Here is a 19953-nt window from a genome sequence, read left to right on the forward strand (position 1 = left end):
GAAAAGATTCAATGCCTTTTCAAAAAAAAAAAAAGGCATCAACTTGCTTAGCTAGTAATGAAAACATTTTAAAACAGCTTGTGGGGGCCTAGTTTCCCCTCACAGTGGGAAAAAATAGCTGCCTTTTAGAATAGCAGTAAAATCTCTTGCTGATGTCAAAATGTTAAAGTATCTGGCAGGTGGGCTATGAAAGCTTCTTCACTGCACTGCGTTGATGGGAGATGCTCTCTCATCAACTTACCTTACTCTTCTCCTTCCACTGGCATCGACAGGAGAGCAATCCGCAGTTGATTTAGCTTTTCTAAACCTGCTAAATCGACCTCCACTGCATTGGTTGCAACAGCATTGATCCCCAGTAAGTGTAGATGTGCCATTAGACAAAGTAACTAAATTTGCGTCTCAGGCCTGGTCCACCCACTGGGGCAGAGGAAGTGGGGGAATTTATCTAAGTTATGCAACTTCAGCTATGTCAATAACGTAGCTGAAGTCGATGTACTTAGATATACTTACCGCAGTGTCTTCACTGTAGTGAGTCAACAGCTGACTGTCTCCCATCGACTCTGCCTGTGCCCCTCGCTCCATTGGAGTACTGGAATTGACAGGAGAACACTCAGCCGTCCATTTATCGCATCTAGTCTAGATCGATTGCTGCTCACCAACCCCGCAGGTAGTAAGACAAGCCCTTATATGTAGGCAGTCAAAATGTGTGTTAGCTTCAATGAGAGGCTGCACAGCCATGGTGGGGAATGAGGGAAGAAGTCACAGAAGGAAATATCAATCTTGATTTCTGTCTGACTCTGGCCAGCCAGCCAGGAGAACACATTCATTTTGTAGAGCTTTGTAGAATTCAGGTCTGGAACCATTGATTTTTGACTCTGCTGTAGAGTTACACCATAATAATGAGGTACATTTTTTTTTTAAAGGCAGCCGAAGCAAGGACTCTCTCAGCAAAATGGTACACCCAGGTGACTATGCATTATTGGAGAGTACACCAAAGGATTTTACCAGGAGACTATTCAGAAACCAAAATTGTATGGGCAGGCAAGCAAGGTGACATTAATAGAACAGCAAAAGTACCTTCCCAGAATTGTTCTCATGTGATTTGTTCCTTCCATGCACTAGGCTCAGAGCACTGACTGCAAACACTGCTGTCAGTTCTAAAACACTATTCTTGCTGTAAATGAGCATTTGTTTGTATTGTCAACTGGGAAAGAGGTGAAGGGTTGGTTTACTGGGCTGCACACACTAGCTAGCTTTTAGAATCAGAACAGTTTTATCATATGATTGAAGTACCCACAGAGACGCTTGCTACCTGACAACCAGGACCTTGCGTCTATATAAAAAGGTCACAGTGCCTCCTTACTACTTTTATGACAGTACATTTAAGTGAGAACAGAGTTGAGCGAGCATGGAGAATGGCCCATTGACAATCGAGATGGCAGTTGAAATTTTCCCAAGAAAACTCTAATGAGGAGCTTTTACTTTGGCAGAATAAGTCTGTTCCTGGCAGCAACTCAATGTACTGGAGGAAGGGCTACATGAATGTCTCAAGTTTGGGTTCTGATATTTGAGTGTTGCTCAGTTTTCCATGTATCCAGATTCAGCAATGCACACTTCCCCCACTACCTTCATCCATGACACTGAACAGTGATCTGAAGCAGACACCTGGAGTGGGGGGTGAAGGGTAGCACCATTGCCCTGGCTCATTTAATACTTGCTCTGCCCCAGGAGACAAATAGGATATCAGTGGTGGTGATGGACAGCAGCTGGAGCAAGACCACTAGCTCAGGACAAACCAACATTTGACCACCCCTAGATTTAAACCACACCCTACAATAACATTGCACCTGGAGAGAGAAACCACTAAGGAAACAGATAAAGCCTTTATTAGGTAAAGTTCAATTACACAACATTTTATTTGGGCCCAACTCTTATTTGGTGTGTACCTATTTTTTCATTGGGCTACACAGGGACTAGGACATCATGACATTACTGAAAGAGGGAAAAGCAGCAAGATGCTTTATTTTTCCTTTCGCATCACAAAATGTTACCTTCCTTCTGGAAGAGGTGAAGTGGTTATTTATTGTGTCATACAATAAGTTAAGAGGTAACAGTCCAATATTTATCAATGTCTATTACTTAAACATTTAACTATTCATTGTTTTCACTTTTTGGTAAACCCAGCACATGTTTTAACTGGTGGTGTTTAAAAATATATGTCGATGTGTCATACTGTAGAAAGATGTTTCTAAATCATTTGGATTGCTCTTTCAGACTCTCACTGAACAAGATCACACTATTTTAAAAGCTGTACCTGATTTGGGGGGGGAAAAAGAGGGGGGGCATTATTTATAATACTTGCCTTACAAGCTCAAGAGGTGAGGTGGCAAAGAAACTTCTGAATTACAATATATTACTAATGCAGCAAAGGAGTAGAAAGAAAAAGTGAGAATTTCTTTAAAGATCAAAACATTTCATACTCAATTACATTAGCAGTCTTGCACATTAGCCAGTATGGGGCAGATTACTAAGCATATCAAAAATGTATTAAATGTACAGGAAAGTACATGTTCCATAGAAAACTAGTCTATAATACAGCTAGCTTTTCATACTGAGTCAATTCTGCTTTACACAGATTTTAATGATTTCATCATTAAAAGACAGTTTACATTTCACTTTCAGGTTATTTTGTGTGGTGTTGGGATAGCAAATGAGGTGCACATATCAGGCTACACATCTATCTTCATTAAAGGGACACTGTCAAACTTAGGTTGTAAATTGTTAACTCAGGAAATATCCCCCCAATTCTAAGAGTCCCTAAAAAAAACATTCCAACAAACACCAGTGAAAAGGCCAATGTCAAGCAGCCCTTAATAGGACTTGGGCACCAATGTGCAACAGTACATCAGCAACGATGCTCATGTACAGATAGAAGCAAGCAAATATAGCCACTTGCATTGCTGAACAGATACAAAAAGGACAAATCTGGCAGGGATTTTTATTCTCAAAACTTCTAGTATGTTTTATTACAAACAATGAAAAGCCAAAAGATTTTAAGTAAGTAGATGACAGTGTCTCTTTAGAGTGTATTTGCCCATCAACATTTCTAACAAAATGTTTTACAGGATGTCTTACTTTAGAAGAAAGTTAACTCCTGGTGTTTTTTTCAGCAGGACAAACATGAATATTTTGCAGCCAATCCACTGATACATTGAGCACATAAGACACTGCAGTCTCTCCAGTGATTTACCCAGATCTGTTATGAACACCTTTTGTGAGGATTTAAAAACTTTTGATCTAAATTCTACACAAGGACTAATTACATCCGCTAGAGTTTATCTGAGGACCTCTGATGACATAGCATAAAGAGAAACAAATCTCAGCTTGGTTTAGTTTGTGTCACCAAAAATCTAAGTTAAAACATAATTCAGTAACAGACACTTTGGAATTTACATGGTAATAATACATAGAAACAGGACACTGGAGCAACATAGCAGGTCTCAAGTATTATGAATTCTCATGCTTTTAAGAACCAGTTTTAAGTATGATTTTTGAAATACATGTACAGGAATGATACTGGTATTGCAGATATGGTATCTCTATTTTTTAATATATCACTTAAAAAAAGAAGACAAAACCACAAAATTTGATACCCAATAAAGCTAGAAAATGTCTCCACGTGTTAGCTGGCAACAGAAAAACTGAAAAGATGTCAAGAATGTGAAAATGTCTATATGAGGTTAACATTTCCCTAGCAAGAGAATAATTTGTATTAAAAATTCTTAAGTTATATAAAATTTGGGAATGCCAAGAGCTACATAATCAACCAATGTTTCATTAGAAACGCAACCAAATCGGATGTCAAACACACGACTTTATTTGTCTAGGATGAAATGTCCTATTACGTACAAAAAAAGTACTTTTCAGTTTGCCACAACTGTTAAAAACATAGCAATCTATTGGCTACAGGTAAGAAAGTTCTTTTCGCATTAAGTTCCAAATGACATCATATATATTTATATATGAATAAATAGTACAGAAATACTGTGAAGTTGAGAAGAGATGCAGAATATTTTCAGAACTCATTAAATTGAGAATTTTCTTTCTTGCATTAAACACAATGCATACAATATGTAGCATTTCTTTTAAGAAGTCAAAGGACAACATAACCTAAATGCAACTACCCTTCTCATAATATTTTTAAGAAGCATAAACTGATTTTGTTTTCACATTGAACATATCATTTTTAGTTTTCACATATAGGTTAAATGACAGTATCTGTACAAAAATGTATGGGTTTTATTAGATAAAATTAACCCAGAAGAACCTGTACACCTGAGCATGTAATTGTAAGAAAACTGTGGTCAGTAGCAATGTCTTATTTCTAAGAAGTTAACAGGAAAGGTTCTTGCATAGCAGGGTGTGGTTAAACCCAAGGGAAGTTTATCCATAAACCAGGTAAATCCCAGATCACTGTAGGACAAAGCTAATTGTGAATTAGTGCAAAATCTAGCAAAATGGTTGTAGAGCTGCATAAACCAGCCTTGGCTGATTTACTGGAGGCAGTTAATAGGACAAAGTCAGTTACAAAAGCAATATGCAAGTGATAGATCAGAGAGAGGAGAAGGAAAAGTCTGCAAGTCACATCTCCCTCTGTTGGCTTCCATTTATCCCTCATGCTAGCTTTCCTTGTATAGGCAGAGACAAAACCACTGAGAATGCCCTTCACGGATATAATTACAAACATGTGGGACTTCATTCCTGGATGGTATTTTGCCTTCTTTCTAATTCAGAAGTGGGCAACAAAATTTCTCAATACTGCCTTTAATTATCTGATGCAGCAATTATGGCACCACAGTAGAATTGTGTTTTAAAGGGACAGTAGTTGCTTAATGAAAAGAAAAATGCTTTCCCTTTCTACCCTTCTTACCTTTTCCTCCCCTACTGCTTGGGATACTTCCAATTCCAAACAGACCCCCCTAAAAAACTTTACAAACATATTAGCGCACATTCAAAGACAGCTACATCTGTGGGGAGAAAAATTATCTCCATTTATTTTGTTTCATTATACATCCATGTTTTGAATTTTAATACAAAAAGAAAAAAATTAGAATCTGACAAATGTTTACAAACAAGATACCTTCAAATAGATTTTACTCATTTCAGTCTGGTGCAGAGTAAATGACAAATTGTACTGTTATATTCAAGGCAACAGAGTCTGTAGTCTGTGACCACTTAGCCCAACTTTTATGCAAGCTTAATCGTTTTTCTTTACCACGAATGATAAACTCATTGTTGATTCCCAGTTTTTTTGTGTGTGCACATGTGTACATAGCAGCTCCTTTCATAGAAAGAAAAGACATCTAGAGGTCTTCTTGTACTTTTACCTACAGGAATCATGTTAAGATACAGAATGGATTACATGTAACCGGGGCCGGATTTTATAAGAAAAAATAATTAGCTGACAAATGAGGGCAGCAATAAAAAAGCGTCCTTTTTTGCAACAATAAATAAATACAAAGTTTTCTGTGTGGACTTTAAACCAGCTTCTTCACTGAAGAACAGACGTGGCATTTCCATGGAGTTAAACTTGACTCCATTTACTGTATCTTTTTTCTTGCTTGCTTGCTCTCTCTCACCAACAAAACAAAGGTTTCTCACTTCTGCCACAATAGTACAACAATTTGATCTTGACAAGAAAGTGGTGCTGCTGATTTTTATTCCTTTGTCCTTTGGACAAAATAAGCCAAGAATATAATTTGACTGCTGTGACCAATAAAAACACAGTTTACATGAAGTCTTGTCAGGATAACCTGACTAAAAACCATCTGGCTTCTTAATTAAAAATTTTCAGACAACCAGATTCTTGCTGTGTGTGTGTTAAGTTAACACGCTGAACTCTAAGAAGCTGTAGACTGCAGTTTGTTGTTATGAGACCTGCAGAATACAGAAAAAAGTGAATTAAGCACCCTTCATTTTTGGGAACCCTGTTTCTCTAAGAGGATGCCAGGGGTCAATCACTGAGAGGGGAATGCAGCCATGTTGTGTCTGTTCATCTTTGGAGATGAACATCATTTAAAACAAGCATCTCCAAACTTTACAGAAGTTTTCAGCTACAGCATTAAAAAATTCCACTGTATACAAAACATGATGCTTCACTGGAATATCCAAAAATGCCCAAAATAAAATTTTACTAATCAAGATACATAATAGTATTCTGTAATAGGGAAGGCATAAAGACAATTCATAAGTTATTACGGTACTTTTGGTAAAATATACAAAATATACTTAAGTTACATTGATTTGGGAAGTCTTTGGATAAACATTCAAACATAAAAAACTGAATAGTAAAAGAAATTAATACCACATTTTTGCTAATCAGAGTTCAGCGAATCCCCTTTCTAACGTTCACAGTTTTATTAGTGACTGCAAATATTTAATTAAAATACATAGTTTCCAAGACTGAATTATTTGACTTTGTTTAAATACAGTATTCCAAGGAACAGAGAGTTTCTTAATACATTTTTGTTTACCAACATGGCTGCTGGCAAATAATTGTTTCCATTTTAAAACGAACACTTAATATTTGGACACTGATCTGGATTTTTTAAGGCAGTTTAATGTCATGGTACTGCACAATAAAAGAAACAGTGACCCCAACATCCAGTTCTGATTCCAGTTAAAAAGGTCAGACTAAAGATATCACAATCTGCAAGAAAAGAAAGAACATGGATGGTGTAAATGAAGAAGCACAATAAATAAGATGCAGCAATGAAATTAGTGTGCAAACAATGAATGCTGGATAACCAAATATGACAGAATGAAAGAAGCATGAGCCAGTAATGGCCTGATAAAAGCAGATATCACAGAATTAAATTAAGAGGGTTGCCCACACCTGCACTTCAGTTGCCCACACCTGCACTTTCCCACAGTCCTGCTCTTGTCCCACTTTGCAAACTAGCAACTTCAACACAGATGGATATAAGTGCAGCTTCCAACAGAGTTAATTGCAAATAGATTTAATCCTGAATTGATCTGTGGGGGAGGGAGAGCTTGAGGGGAGGAGCCTGCTAAACCCTGGGTTATGAGTTCAAACCTTGAGGGGGCCATTTAGGGAACTGGGGTAAAAATCTGCCTGGGGATTAGTCCTGCTTTGAGCAGGGGGTAGGACTAGATACCTCCTGAGGTCCCTTCCAACCCCTGATATTCTATGATTCTATGATTAAACCTACCAGAATTCAAGTGTAACAGTCAAGTTGACTGATCTGCCAACTGACTATACATAATCAGAATTCTGATTCAAGTTGACTTTAATGAAAGTAATATTTGTAATTAAACATAGGTGGTTTATTGTTGGGATACAAATCTGCAATGATATATGGAGAGTCCTACTACTATACTAGTGTTGAAGAGTAAGCTAGTCTCAATCTCAATTATAGCAGTACTACCACTCACAGCTCCCCTGGAGCATGTAAGTACATGATACTATGTATTATACATAAGGGCATATGGGTTAGGGCCTGAAATGTAGTTGACAAGCTGTATAGTTCATGTTAAGCAGAGTGCATGTTAGTTTTACAAACAAGGCTCCCAGATGGAATATTCTATACTAGTCTTTTCCTGCAGAAAAGGAACTTAAAGCTAAGTTTCTGTTTATTTTAAACTATTAGTCTCAATTTTAAATTTGTATTATTTCAGTTGGACATCTAGTTGCTTAAAAATGAGTGATCAGGTTATCTAAATAATACAAACCAAGAAAAGATGGAAGTTTGCTAGGTAAGAGTAAGGAACTGTTTACTTTTGCATACATTTGAATTTTCCTTACAGTGAGAGCTCTTTGGAGTAGGGGGAGCATCCTTTCTGCAGTGTTAGGAAAGGACCTGGCACCAGTGGACTGTAAGTAGCTAATAATAATATTCAAAACAGAAGCTGGTCCCTTTGATTTGGTTTTCACAGTAACTGAAAAGGTCTTTATTTTAGTGTTCAGTTTATTTATAATTATGATAATGCCCATATTGATATGTAATTCATATTTTCAACAAAAATTATATAAATACTTAAGGAGGATCAGGTTCAGGCCCTCAGTTTGACAAAAACCAACAGCTCGAATGTACTGACTCGATTCTTCCCTTCCAAATCTAACTATAATGGCACGTGTGAGGAAAGAGGCAGGCCTTTATATGAGTGCAGTAGGATAAGCTTAGGTTAGTAGGAATATTTTCTAAAACAAACTCAAGTTATAATCAAACGATTATCAATATGGGGAACACTTTGCCTTACCTGCTCGCCTTGAATCCTTTTAGTTTCTGTACAAAGAATGATTCAAGAACCTCTGCACATTGGTAAAAAGGGGAGTCACTTGGATTGTAGTAACGACAGTTATCAAAAATTTTGGTCATATCTGCCACAAACTCTGTCACCTTTTTGTAGTAACGTTTCAGGATTCTTTCTTCCATGGTAGCAAGGTCTTAAAAGAAAAAACAAACCAACCCATATCGGTTATTTAAAACAAGACACCTTTAAGTTTCCCAGACAAAAGTTTATTTATATCATCATCAAATGTTGTAACAAAAGCACAACTGGCTTGGCCACATTTTCTGCAATGTTGCTTGTGACATGATGCCAGGTGAGGGGTCTCATTTAGAATGTGTGCTTCCTCCCTTGTCACGTGAATTCATTATATATAATTTACACGTAGTTACAGCAACTCAAGTTTTTGAACCCTCCATTACAGAGCTGCTATTTACTCCTTATGAAGACAGGACACTGCCATTAGAGAATTCTGATTCTATTCTTTGTATTTTTTTGTTTTCCTTATTTTTGAATACTGTCACCAATAAATGCATAATAAATACACTTGATTTGAAGTTCATCTGCTCCTGCAGATTACTCCTTATTTGAATTCATAACTCTTTTAGGTACATCCATTAATTGTCACTGAGATGCACATTACCACACAAGGGGCAGAATGACTTCAAGGACTTTCAGACTGCAAACTGATAACTTGAATACTGCAGCCAATCAATTCTGAAATTTCAGGGAATGTCCTAGGCATCCATAGCCAGAACTGTACTGATCTGGGGGAAAATGAGGGACACATGAAGTCCCTGCGAACGCCAGCTCCTCAACTGTCTATCCAACAACTAGTTAATGGCACCCATTAATGGTCTTCAGCATAACAATACCGCAATTCATCACTGCTCATCTTCCCAAGAGAGTTTAATATGTTGACATCCCGAATCACTTATCTCTGAGACAGAAAGAATAATAATGGTGGCAAGGAATGGGGACATGCACACAGGCATCTGGGGAATAGGGGAGGGGCACAGAGCGTTCCTGCCATGGAGGAAGGGGAAATGGGCACGCACACAGAGCCAGTGGTGAGGCAGGGAGAATGGAAACCCCGGTATGGGAGTATGGGGGACACACAGACTCCACAATGGGGGGAACTCGGGGAGAGTTACAGGGAATGCTAGAAACGGAGGGGGATGGGAGACAGACACATAGAAAGGTCGGGGGTGGTGGTGAAAGAATGCAAGCAGCTCTTGGTGTGTGCAATAAGCTCGGCCTACGCAAGTTCAAAGGCTGCGACTCCCTAGTTAGAAACAAAGGGACAAGCATTGAAAAAATATAAACTAAATGGTTTTTAAATTTAAATTAACAAGTGTCCCTCTTAACTTGGTTGAGAAAATGAACGAAGGATTCACCTGCCTTAAAAATATTCCTTCTAAGTGCTTGTTTTTTAATCCCACCAAGTGTCAAAACATTTGCAAACATGGACATCTTTTGATGTGGTTTACTCATCCGTAACAGGTTGTCTTCCTCCCAGTTACAGCGACAATGTGCTAAGTGTAACCGGATAGACTGCAAATTCAACCATGTTCTCACTTGGCATTTCTGAGACAGTTTTACCCACAAGAGAAGATTAGTGTTTTGTAAAACATACAGCCAGCTCTTTTCTGTGAAACTTGAAGAAATTTAGGTGGCCAAATTCCAGTTTTTCCCTCACACACCACAATTAGCGTCCTTATTTTTGTGAAAAGCACGAAGTGGTCAAGTTTCGTGTGACACCCAGAAGTCAAACTCCAGCCACAAGCACACTGACTGCTAAGACAATACAGACTTTGAAGGAAGAAGATTACAAACATTTGTAACCATTTCTTGCAGCAGCTGGGTTTTCCTTAGAGATCTTACATCCAGGTCCTGAGGCAGCCCACCATTGCTTTGTCCTTGAGATTTAGTAAGATCACAGCACAACATAGTATAGCTGCAGATTATTATACAGCTATGGTATCTGCCCCAAAAGGATTTTCTTCCTTTTCAATAGAGCTTTCAGTCTAATCAAAAATTTCTCATACAATAGCAAAGAAAATGAAGATTGCGTTTATATCTTTCCATCCTATATTACATAAGTCATTATGCAACTATATCAAAAATTTACTAAAATAATCTCTCTCTTTAACAATCACATGAGCACATACTTCTACTTCTCTCACTGGGAGATCCTAAGTAAGGGAGAGAAGAAAGGATAAGGTATAGTGGTACAACTCACTCTGTTGGAAAGTGACTACAGAAGTACAGAAAGATCAGAAGGAAATAAATTTGTAAGTTTGATAAATCAATTGGGACTTTATTTTATATGTTAGGAAGGATGGACTTATGGTTAAGGAGCAGGACTGAGAATCAGTATACAGGTTTCTATTTTAGCTCTGTCACAAACTTATGTGCTCATAAGCAAGTCATCATCTCTGTTTCGTTTTACCCACCTCCCTAACGAGGATATATTGATAAAGCACCAAAGATCCTCGGATGAAGCCATTCGATATATGTAAACTTTAAATCTATATTAACTATCAATTAGCACTCAGGCAATCATACTATTAATTGGAAATACACTTACCCATAGGCTCTTTGATAACACCATAATAATCTGGTGCATCATTGGGATCTACTGGTTCTAGGAATGGCCATGCCATCTTGTGAGCCTATCAGGAAAATAAGGCATAATCAGTTTCAGAAGAAAACATTACAAATACATTTAAATTAACCAGGGCTTGATAGCTGTTTAATTAATTATATATTGCTAGAGATTTGCATCTGATTCTAATTTTGGCAACAACTAAAGTGTTATTTTCTGATCTTGCTCTAGTCTCAAAAGGATGATTGTCCATATCCTAAAAAGTGTAATCTGGCATGATGAGCAGTTTGTCCTCATGAGGAGAGGCATACTGGAATTGAGACTGCAAACAGCCAACTTCAGCCAGTATTCCCAAAGAAGCTTCCTTTCAAGTCAGTGGGAACTGAAGGGGCTGCACACCTCACAGAGTTTGGCCATTTATTGTTTTTCACTTTCATTAAATCTAAAATTAACTTGTCATCAAAAATGTCAATTAAAACCGCTCAAAATCAAACAAATATTTTGCCGCACATTTCATATTGCACTAGTCTGCTCTTCTATTAACACGTGGGATTATTTCTAGCTGATGGCAATTTAAATGTCCCTTTTCAACCATTAGGGATGATATTTTCACTAGCAAAAATGTTATAACTGGGCCAGATGCTTTTAATTTTTCTTAGAAATATAGTCATTTGCATGCTGAAATCAATCTGCTGGAGGTGATCTCATGTTAAAGAAAATGTTAATTTTTTTAATCTTTAAAAAGTCAGCCTTGCAGTTTAGCTGAAGTGTATATAACTTCAGATTGGAAATCATATAAGCTAGCCAGAGAACACAACTTATTTTATGTTGAAAACTTCCATTTCCTACCCAAAATGCAACTGCTCTGCCCTTTATATTCTGATGAAATCTGCTTCCTTCATGCTCAATAGAGGTATCCTCATTCATTAAAAAAACAAAATACCTCAGAACCTGGAGGCAGTGATTTTCTTCCAGGCTACCAACAATGTTACTTAATGTCACAATGCTGCTTGAGAAGGCTGTGGCCAACACACTGTCATCCCTCACAGAAAAAGAACCTTATTACATCTCTTAACAAAATCACAATGTCTAACAATTAGACGAGCGGAGATCCAAGGTTAGTCCCAAGGAAAGACGTCTTGGATTAACCTCTACACCTGTATTTTCCACTCTCAGTATGGTTTATCCTCACCTGTAAGGAACGTAGTACTCTTCGTAATCCCTCATAATCTTTATCAGTCAGTGGACTGAGCACTGTCATGGCATCTTCTGTAGACTGACACTGTGGACAGACATACTCATCAATGAGATCTGCCTCACTTTGCAAAATACCAACACAGCGCCCGTGATACCAGTTCTGACATCGGTCACAGCCAATGTAAAATCTGCAAGATTTGAAAGAAAAATATCAGTAACATTATCCTTTACATTAAAGCAAAAGATTTTAAAAAAACTCAGTTTTAATAATTTGTACCTCAGTAGTTGTTCTGCATGATATAAAACAATTGTATATTTAAACATGTGACATTTCAGTTTTACATATCCTAATTAAACCATGCACACTAGTTTAATATTTATAAACAATAACTAAATTACCTGACAATTTTACTTCATAATTATCAGTAGTGCCTAAAATTGAAGAATTAATTTCAAGGAAACAAGGTTTCAAAAGTTCTTTATCAGTTTTAAAGCTGAAAGTAACAGTGTAATGCCAGAAGTCTCACTCGATCAGTGATTCAAGGAACATTTTACACATGTAAAATAGGACTATATTCTAGGGCTCCAATTTCACCCTGTTCAAACATTTTTCATATGGAAGCCAGAGTCTTGTGGTTGAATACAGAAGGGGTATTCTGGTGACAAAAAGCCTTACAAATGTAAAGATACCACCCAAGGACCCCATACTCCCAGTAATTTTTCTAATCTAAATTGAACAAGAGACTAATTTCAAGCACAAAAAGTCCCAACTAATATTCAATTTTGTTTTACTCTTTCTAGCTCTTCCTTGTTAAAATTAATCCCAATTTAAAATTCTGTTCTTATTTAAAACATTAGGCCACCTTAAGAACTTTACTTTTCCTATATATCCAAAATATTCACTTGAAAACAACATTTGGGAGAGAGAGAGAAAGAGAGAGAGAGAAATATTGAAAAGGAAATTGTAATACCAGAGGATACAATATATGCAGAATATTTTTTCTCTCTTTTTAAGGAACAAGTAACCAAAGTCAGAGCAGTTTGCTACCTAAATATTAAATAAGAGGTTCTTATCAGAACTCACTGTGACTCATCATAAGGTGTTCTGCAGATACAGTACAATTCCTCACTGCTGCCCTCTTGTGCCCGTTTACAATCATTACAGATGTACACATCCATTTTCTTAGCCTCCTTTTCTGTGATGCCAACACATTCTCCATGATACCAGTTAGTACAAAGATCACAGCCAATATAGAACCTAAAAGTGTTCACAATGAAAATGACAATGTAATTGTCATTTCAAATGGCATGGCACTTTTCCCTGCATTTCTGGTTCTGATGCACTTTCTTGGTAGCCTGCTTTCTGCAATTTTCTGATTCCGTCTCCCTGTCCTCTACCATTTTATCCTTGCAAGGCCTACATCTGACACTGAAGCTGCACTGTAAATAAAGTCACTTGGGTCATTCTTGATATAGACAGTTTAGTAAATGTGGGTCAACCAACATCTACAAGATTTTGAAAAAACTGGACTGAAAATGTGTATCTCCAACATGAATGCATATGTGAAAAACTGTAAAAGGCACAAAAAGACATGGCCAAAGAAAAAGATTTACATTTTCAAAACCACAGTTCAGAAGCCAGTTAAGTATCAAGGCAATTTCTCGAGATTTGAAAATGTAGGTCTCAGTTAATTTAAAAAACAAAGCGAAGCACAAACACGGACTAGAAGTTACAAGTACACTACAAAGGAACATGCATACCAGCCATGTGTAGAATACATATTGGTATAACATGATGCGAAGGAAAACTGTGCAAGAATGTGTGTTGTAATTTTAAAATTTCTATGTGGGATCCTGAAAATATAGCAATTTAACTAATCAGAATTACAACAAACGAACACAGACCATTCTTTGGAGAATATAGGTCTATTCTCAAACAACACTATGGGACAGAACCCGATATGGTATGATACAAAGTGAAGGAAAATTGGGTAAGGTACAAAAACAATTTAACTCCATACAGAATCATGTGAATAATGGACCTTGCGCAGAATGGTGTGATAAACTTGTAAATTATTATTCAAGGATGTTTGACAGTATTTTGGATATGGATGCCCCAAACATACCTATGACTAGCAGAATCAACCCTGGGGACAAGAAGTTAGGCACTCAGTCTCCCTCTCTCTCTTGCTCTCTCTGACTGAGCAAAAGCTAGCTGACTCCAGATTTTCAGGCTTCCTAGAGTTTAATCATAGAATATTAGGGTTGGAAGGGATCTCAAGAGGTAATCTAGTCCAACCCCCCACTCAAAGCAGACTAAGCCCCCAAAAATTTAGTGAAAATCTTACCATTTATCACCTGTTATGATGCCAGTTTCTGCTAACCTATAGAACCAACCCTGGGCAGGCATGACGAAGAGGAACTGGCTACACTAGGATAGCTAGCAATATATATCAGACAAAACAAACAAACATCTCTAATTTCTAGCAAACTTTTGCACTAGAAGTCTTGGAATGTGCACCCAGACTTCACATCAAATCACATCTCACCTAGACCATTTCTGCTAAATTTGAGGAATGCTTTCCCTCCTCTGGGTGCCTCCAAAATTCTCTTAGCAGCCCAATATCTGCCACATTCAACCTATTTTTTCCATTGCTTCTTATTTCCTATCAGTCAAGTCTCAACAATCTAATGAAATCATCTTTCTGCAAAGAACAGCTAGATGTAGTTCTCTCTACAGTGAGTCAACACCAATTCAATCTAGCACAAGATATTTCTTCTGCTTCCTTCCCCCAACACTGAAAGGGCAGACAGCACCATCTCCACAGTGCTGCCAGCTCCTGCTGGCCTGGAAGCAAATTCAGGTCCAGAACTTGGATCCTTTGCCTCAAAAGTTGTTTTATTTTTATATTTCCTACTTATCGGTTAAATCTTATACAGATACCTTGACTAACCCATAACCTGTATCTGGAATACATTATGAGTGAATCCCTAACATGCTTCAATGTCATTAATGAAAAAACAAACATGAAAGACCTACAGTAAAAGAATATAAATGACTCAAGCAAAGAATGATCTTAGTGAATCTAGTGCATTATAACAAATTTATAGGGTACCTCATCTCACAGGTTGCCTCTTAGGAGCAGTTCAGGCTACAAAACTGGAAGCTACACTTCTTTCCTGCATGAACTGCAAATGAGGCACCAGCACAAAAAAAACATCTCTCATAACCATATACATTTATTAAAAAACACTAAATTACACAAGATAATGTTTTCAAAAGTAACTAACTTCACAATCAAGTGGTGAAATAATTGAACACAACAGCATAGCCACCGTATATTTAAAAATGGTGAGATTCAGAATTTATGAGCAGAGAAGTTGAACTGGATCACTGTTAAGGCATTAACATTCCGTTTTTGGGAAATCTTATTTCCTGCTTAAATAAAGGTCGTCTCTGTTCAGTACGCTAGAATGTGCTGTCATCATGTATTATCTATGGGACAATCCAATGCCCACTGAAATCAATGGAAAGATTATTGACTTGAACAGGCATCAGATCAAATCCATGTATTTGTTCAATTTACTTTATTTTTGTGATAAAGCTTCCACTGCTTATAAGAGACTGAACCAGCATGACTGGCCTGTGCTCAATATGTTATAACAAAATCAGGACAGGGCATCCTACTAAGTTTTCCTGAAAGACAAAAATCCTAATATAGCACTTACTCTTCCCCACCCCACCAATCCCCATTTAAAGTGGTATTTAGCACTTACAAGAAGTGGCAGATTAGAGTACTTCCATTCCAGGCTGCCATTCACAGAATGAGTGCAGCACCAGGAGGAGTCTAAACTTCCCAACTCTGACATGATGGTATAGTGACTGGAGTTATATAAATAGCCGAGAGATAAATGAACTCCCTTCAGCTGTGACTTGGGGGAACCAATACTGGCGGGACAGGCTAGTTCAGTCTCCATGGCTTATTTCAATTCTTGGCCTTTCTACTGAAACCCCAAACAAAGATGCTAATTAGTGCTTTTGGAATGAGTGATTTCTGTCAAGTGGATGACCTGGGACACTAACACCAGCTGATTTCTCAGATGCCACCGCATAGCTATCATACGGTAACAACTTTTGACCATTACTGAGCTGAGCGGAATTAGAGCCATCAAACTAGAGGTGATCCAGTCCACTCAGTCATCCAGTCCACCATTTATTAATTTCTCTATAAACAATTCCTTCTATAAAACAATTTCCCTTTCAGCGGGAAACAATCTTCTTTTTCTCTTCAGAGTTAGTTTCTAAACCATTTATGAGGAACTGCCATTTTCATTTTGTCAAATGCTTAAAACTTCCAAAACGTACTAGAGTCTGGTAGAAAAGTATGGGTTTTTTTTTTGCTTGGTTTGCATTTCTTAATGCAACTCAGTAAGAGTCCGGTGTGGGGTGGGTACATAATATATTAAGAAATGAAAAAAGAAAATACATCTATTGGAAACCAATTGAAACATTTTCCAAAATGAACTGCAGCCTAATTGGTAAGTATCTCGTTAACTACTGAATACAGAAAAAATCTTATTTATAGGGAGACGGTACCTAATCTATCACTAGAGAACACCAACAAGTAGGAACACAAGTACATAATCATTTGCTCCCAAAGCAGAGGCAAAAAGGCAAAACAAAGAACAGAGCGAAATAAAGAGTATGTGCATGTGAGACAGAAAGATCATACAATGGAAACATGCAAACAGGTAAAAAAATTAACTCAGAAGAAGTACTAGATTTGTAATTGCTTGTGTAATCCAGACACTGCTTATTCTTTCATAGTCCATGCTCCTTGCAATACCGCCTGATTTTCTACCCCCATTTCTAATCACTATCTCAGACTAATAGCTAAATGCTAAAGCTGAACCAAACAATGCACAGGACAAGAATGCTGCATTCCCCACTCACTTTGATTCATCATAAGGTGTTTTACAGATGCAATAAAGCTTTGTGTCCTTCTTGGTTTCCTTTGAGGTAGTAGAAATCATTTTCTTTTTCTTGGACTTGGAAGCTGAACAATCTTTCTCCTCCTCTCGTTTTCTCTTCTGGGAAGATACTGGCGCTGGGACTGTGCTGGCAGATGTGACGCTGGTGGCATGCTGTGGCGGTGGTGGTGGTGGAGGAGGAGGTGGAGGTGGTGTTGCTGCTGCGGCAGCAGCAGCAGCAGCAGCTGCGGCGGCGGCAGCTGCTGCCTGTGCTTTTTCTTTTTCTCTCTTAATTTTAGTCAAGTCTCTCTTTAGCTCTTCCTGAAGCACGTTTAAAAAAAGGCAAAAAAGACACCTGTTGAGGTCATTCTAGAATAGGATCAGAATCCAGACTCAAATCTTGCTCCATTTAAAAAAGACAAGTTACTTAAATAATTTACTCATTCAGGTACAAATTCCAAGATTAATTTAAATCAGCCCCTGGGCTGCTTTAAGATTAGATGTTTTAAGTCCAATAATAAGTATCGGGGAGGTGACCCTATGTCTAATCTTAAGACAAAAAAGAGGAGGAATTTCAGGGATGTGTCAAGAACATGGAGGACACATGCTTGCTAAAAAATATGGGGATCAGGCATAAAAAGCTGAATTAAGGATGGAGTCAGTCTTTACTGTTAACAATCACCTAGATCTTTGTACTTGTAACAATAAGAAGTAAAAATTAGTATGATTCTTATAGGATCTGTGACATTCAGAATTGAAACAACATCCACAGAACCTTTAATATATTAATGAAATCCCACACTGGTAACTCTGCATTGTCATGTGGGAAACCTGTTCATTTTCTAGTCCCTATTTATCATTCCTTGGGCATGTAAAGGGTGATTAGGGATATTCAACAGCAGACTCTCTGGCAAATGAACTATAATGTCAGATGACACAGAAGGCAGCTCCCCCCATTCAGAGGTGTAATTGCCAAGATACAAAATCTTGTGTGTGGGAAGCATACAGAAACAATATTTCACCCCAATGATACCATCCACCAGAATTTTCACTCCTGGTTTTCACTCCTTTATGGGAGAGTGCGGTAGCTTTCACAGTCAAAGAATTCTGATCTAAGAGCAGTGGTTTAAGTGCTGTCCTCTGGACATTCCAGCTCCTTCTCGACCATGATTGGTGAAGGAGCTCCCTGTTGGTATGTCTTTACATCACTTCAGTTTTCCACACAATCTTTACTCAGCATTCCTACCTTGCTGTTGGTCCAGTAGGTTCCATAAACTGTGAGGCCTTTGCCTTAAGTGCTCTGGTACATTTGTGTTGCAATTTGCTGTTTGTTTCTTGGAAATCTGACGCCCTTACAATGAGAAAGTGCCACAGAAATAAAGGACAGGGCCAGCTCAAGGCTTTGTGGGGTCCTTCACAAAAACATGTCTAATGCAGCTCCACCCCCACTTCTAGAAGGGTATTCCCACCGGTGTTAAAATCTCAACAGGAGTGGAATCAAATGGATCATATTTCCTCTGAAGGCAGAGGAAGGAGCAAAAACTAGGGAAGGGGGATTTCTGACCTTCTTGGTTTAGCTTTTTCAGTGAGAGGAAAGACTGCAGGATTTGGACCTTTAACTTTTAATAGGGCAGAAATTGTTTTAAGAAACCACAAAAGACTTCTGCATAGATTAAATGCTAGATGCAGCAAATAAAGTAATCTGGGGGTTCAGCAGGGCTACAGGCACGCAACAGAAGAATTTCACCCTGCATGCTTCCTTAAGGACTCAAAGGACAAGCTGATAAACAAAACAATATTTTCCCCCAACTTAAGAAAACCCACCTGGTTCATTGAGAAGAACTGCTCTTACCTGCACTTCGATTTGTAGATCTTTGTCCAGAAGTGCTCTTTTTTTCAGTATTTCAGCTTTAAGTTGTTCTTTATGTTTGAAAAGCAGAGCTGAGAGCTTGGTGGCATTCTGTTTACTACGCTTCTGTTCCACACTCTCTTCTCGCTTCCGTTTCTTAGCTGCCTGTTTTTCTTCTTTATCTATCTTATCCAAAATATACTTCATCACCTGATTACACACTATCATTCTAGGGAAGGAATACAGAGAAGCACATTGTGCCAAGCTGTCTAATAAATCACAAAATTAAAGTTATTTTCTCTTTATAGCCTACACAGATCACAAGCTGTATTATTAATTCTGATGGTAAAATCATGGATTTAGCCACAACAGCAGCACTTGCTTGACTGACAGTTTGTGGAGACATATCCCTTTCAACAAAGACTCATGCTATATAACCTGATGGTTAGAGCACTGGTCTGGGATATGAGAGACCCAGATTTAAGTTCCTGTTCTGACTGATTAAGAACACAGTGAATGTCTCTTGTGTGTCAGAAGTGACCAGTAAACCATGGACCCACAAATTCCCAGAACAAAAAAGCTCATGTTTAGATCCAAAGAACAGATATTTCGATACAATTCCATTTTGGCAAAAACATTTGAAGCTTTGTTTCCATTCAAAGGCAGAAAAAAAATTCAAAACCTGAAAACTTGCTTCAAAACAGAATTGTCCTTCTTCTGACAGCTCTGCATAGTACTAAACTTTGGTGTGTCAGCAAAAGAAAGTCCAAGACGACCATTTTCTCTATCAGTAAAGATCACTAAAGATAGTAGTTCCCAAACTGCTCCATCATGAAGCCCCCATACAATATGCCCCCTCTATGACCCAGTGCAACTGTCTTTTCCTGACCATTTTCTGTTTGAATTTTTTTGTATAGTTGTATTTTTGCTTTGGACTTTTCATTCCTGTTGAAGTTTCTGTTCCTCCCCCTTCCCCAATTCACCAGAAGACAAAATGTTGCTTGGCATGAGGGTATTC

The 19953-nt window shown here is 37.9% G+C and overlaps 1 protein-coding gene across 1 annotated transcript in view; it reads right to left on the bottom strand.

The window, feature by feature from the left end:
- Positions 1–3854: 3854 nt before the first annotated feature.
- The window catches only part of BPTF (bromodomain PHD finger transcription factor), an 89564-nt gene continuing 73465 nt past the window's right edge, over positions 3855–19953 (bottom strand). The window contains 7 exon segments of the mRNA XM_075071874.1: positions 3855–5937; positions 8281–8467; positions 10901–10985; positions 12111–12303; positions 13200–13373; positions 17070–17407; positions 18939–19164. Of these exon segments, the coding sequence (XP_074927975.1) occupies positions 5901–5937; positions 8281–8467; positions 10901–10985; positions 12111–12303; positions 13200–13373; positions 17070–17407; positions 18939–19164 (1240 nt within the window). The 3' untranslated portion in view covers positions 3855–5900.

This window comes from Chelonoidis abingdonii, chromosome 13 (assembly GCF_003597395.2).
Source record: "Chelonoidis abingdonii isolate Lonesome George chromosome 13, CheloAbing_2.0, whole genome shotgun sequence".
Classification (NCBI taxonomy): domain Eukaryota; kingdom Metazoa; phylum Chordata; order Testudines; family Testudinidae; genus Chelonoidis; species Chelonoidis abingdonii.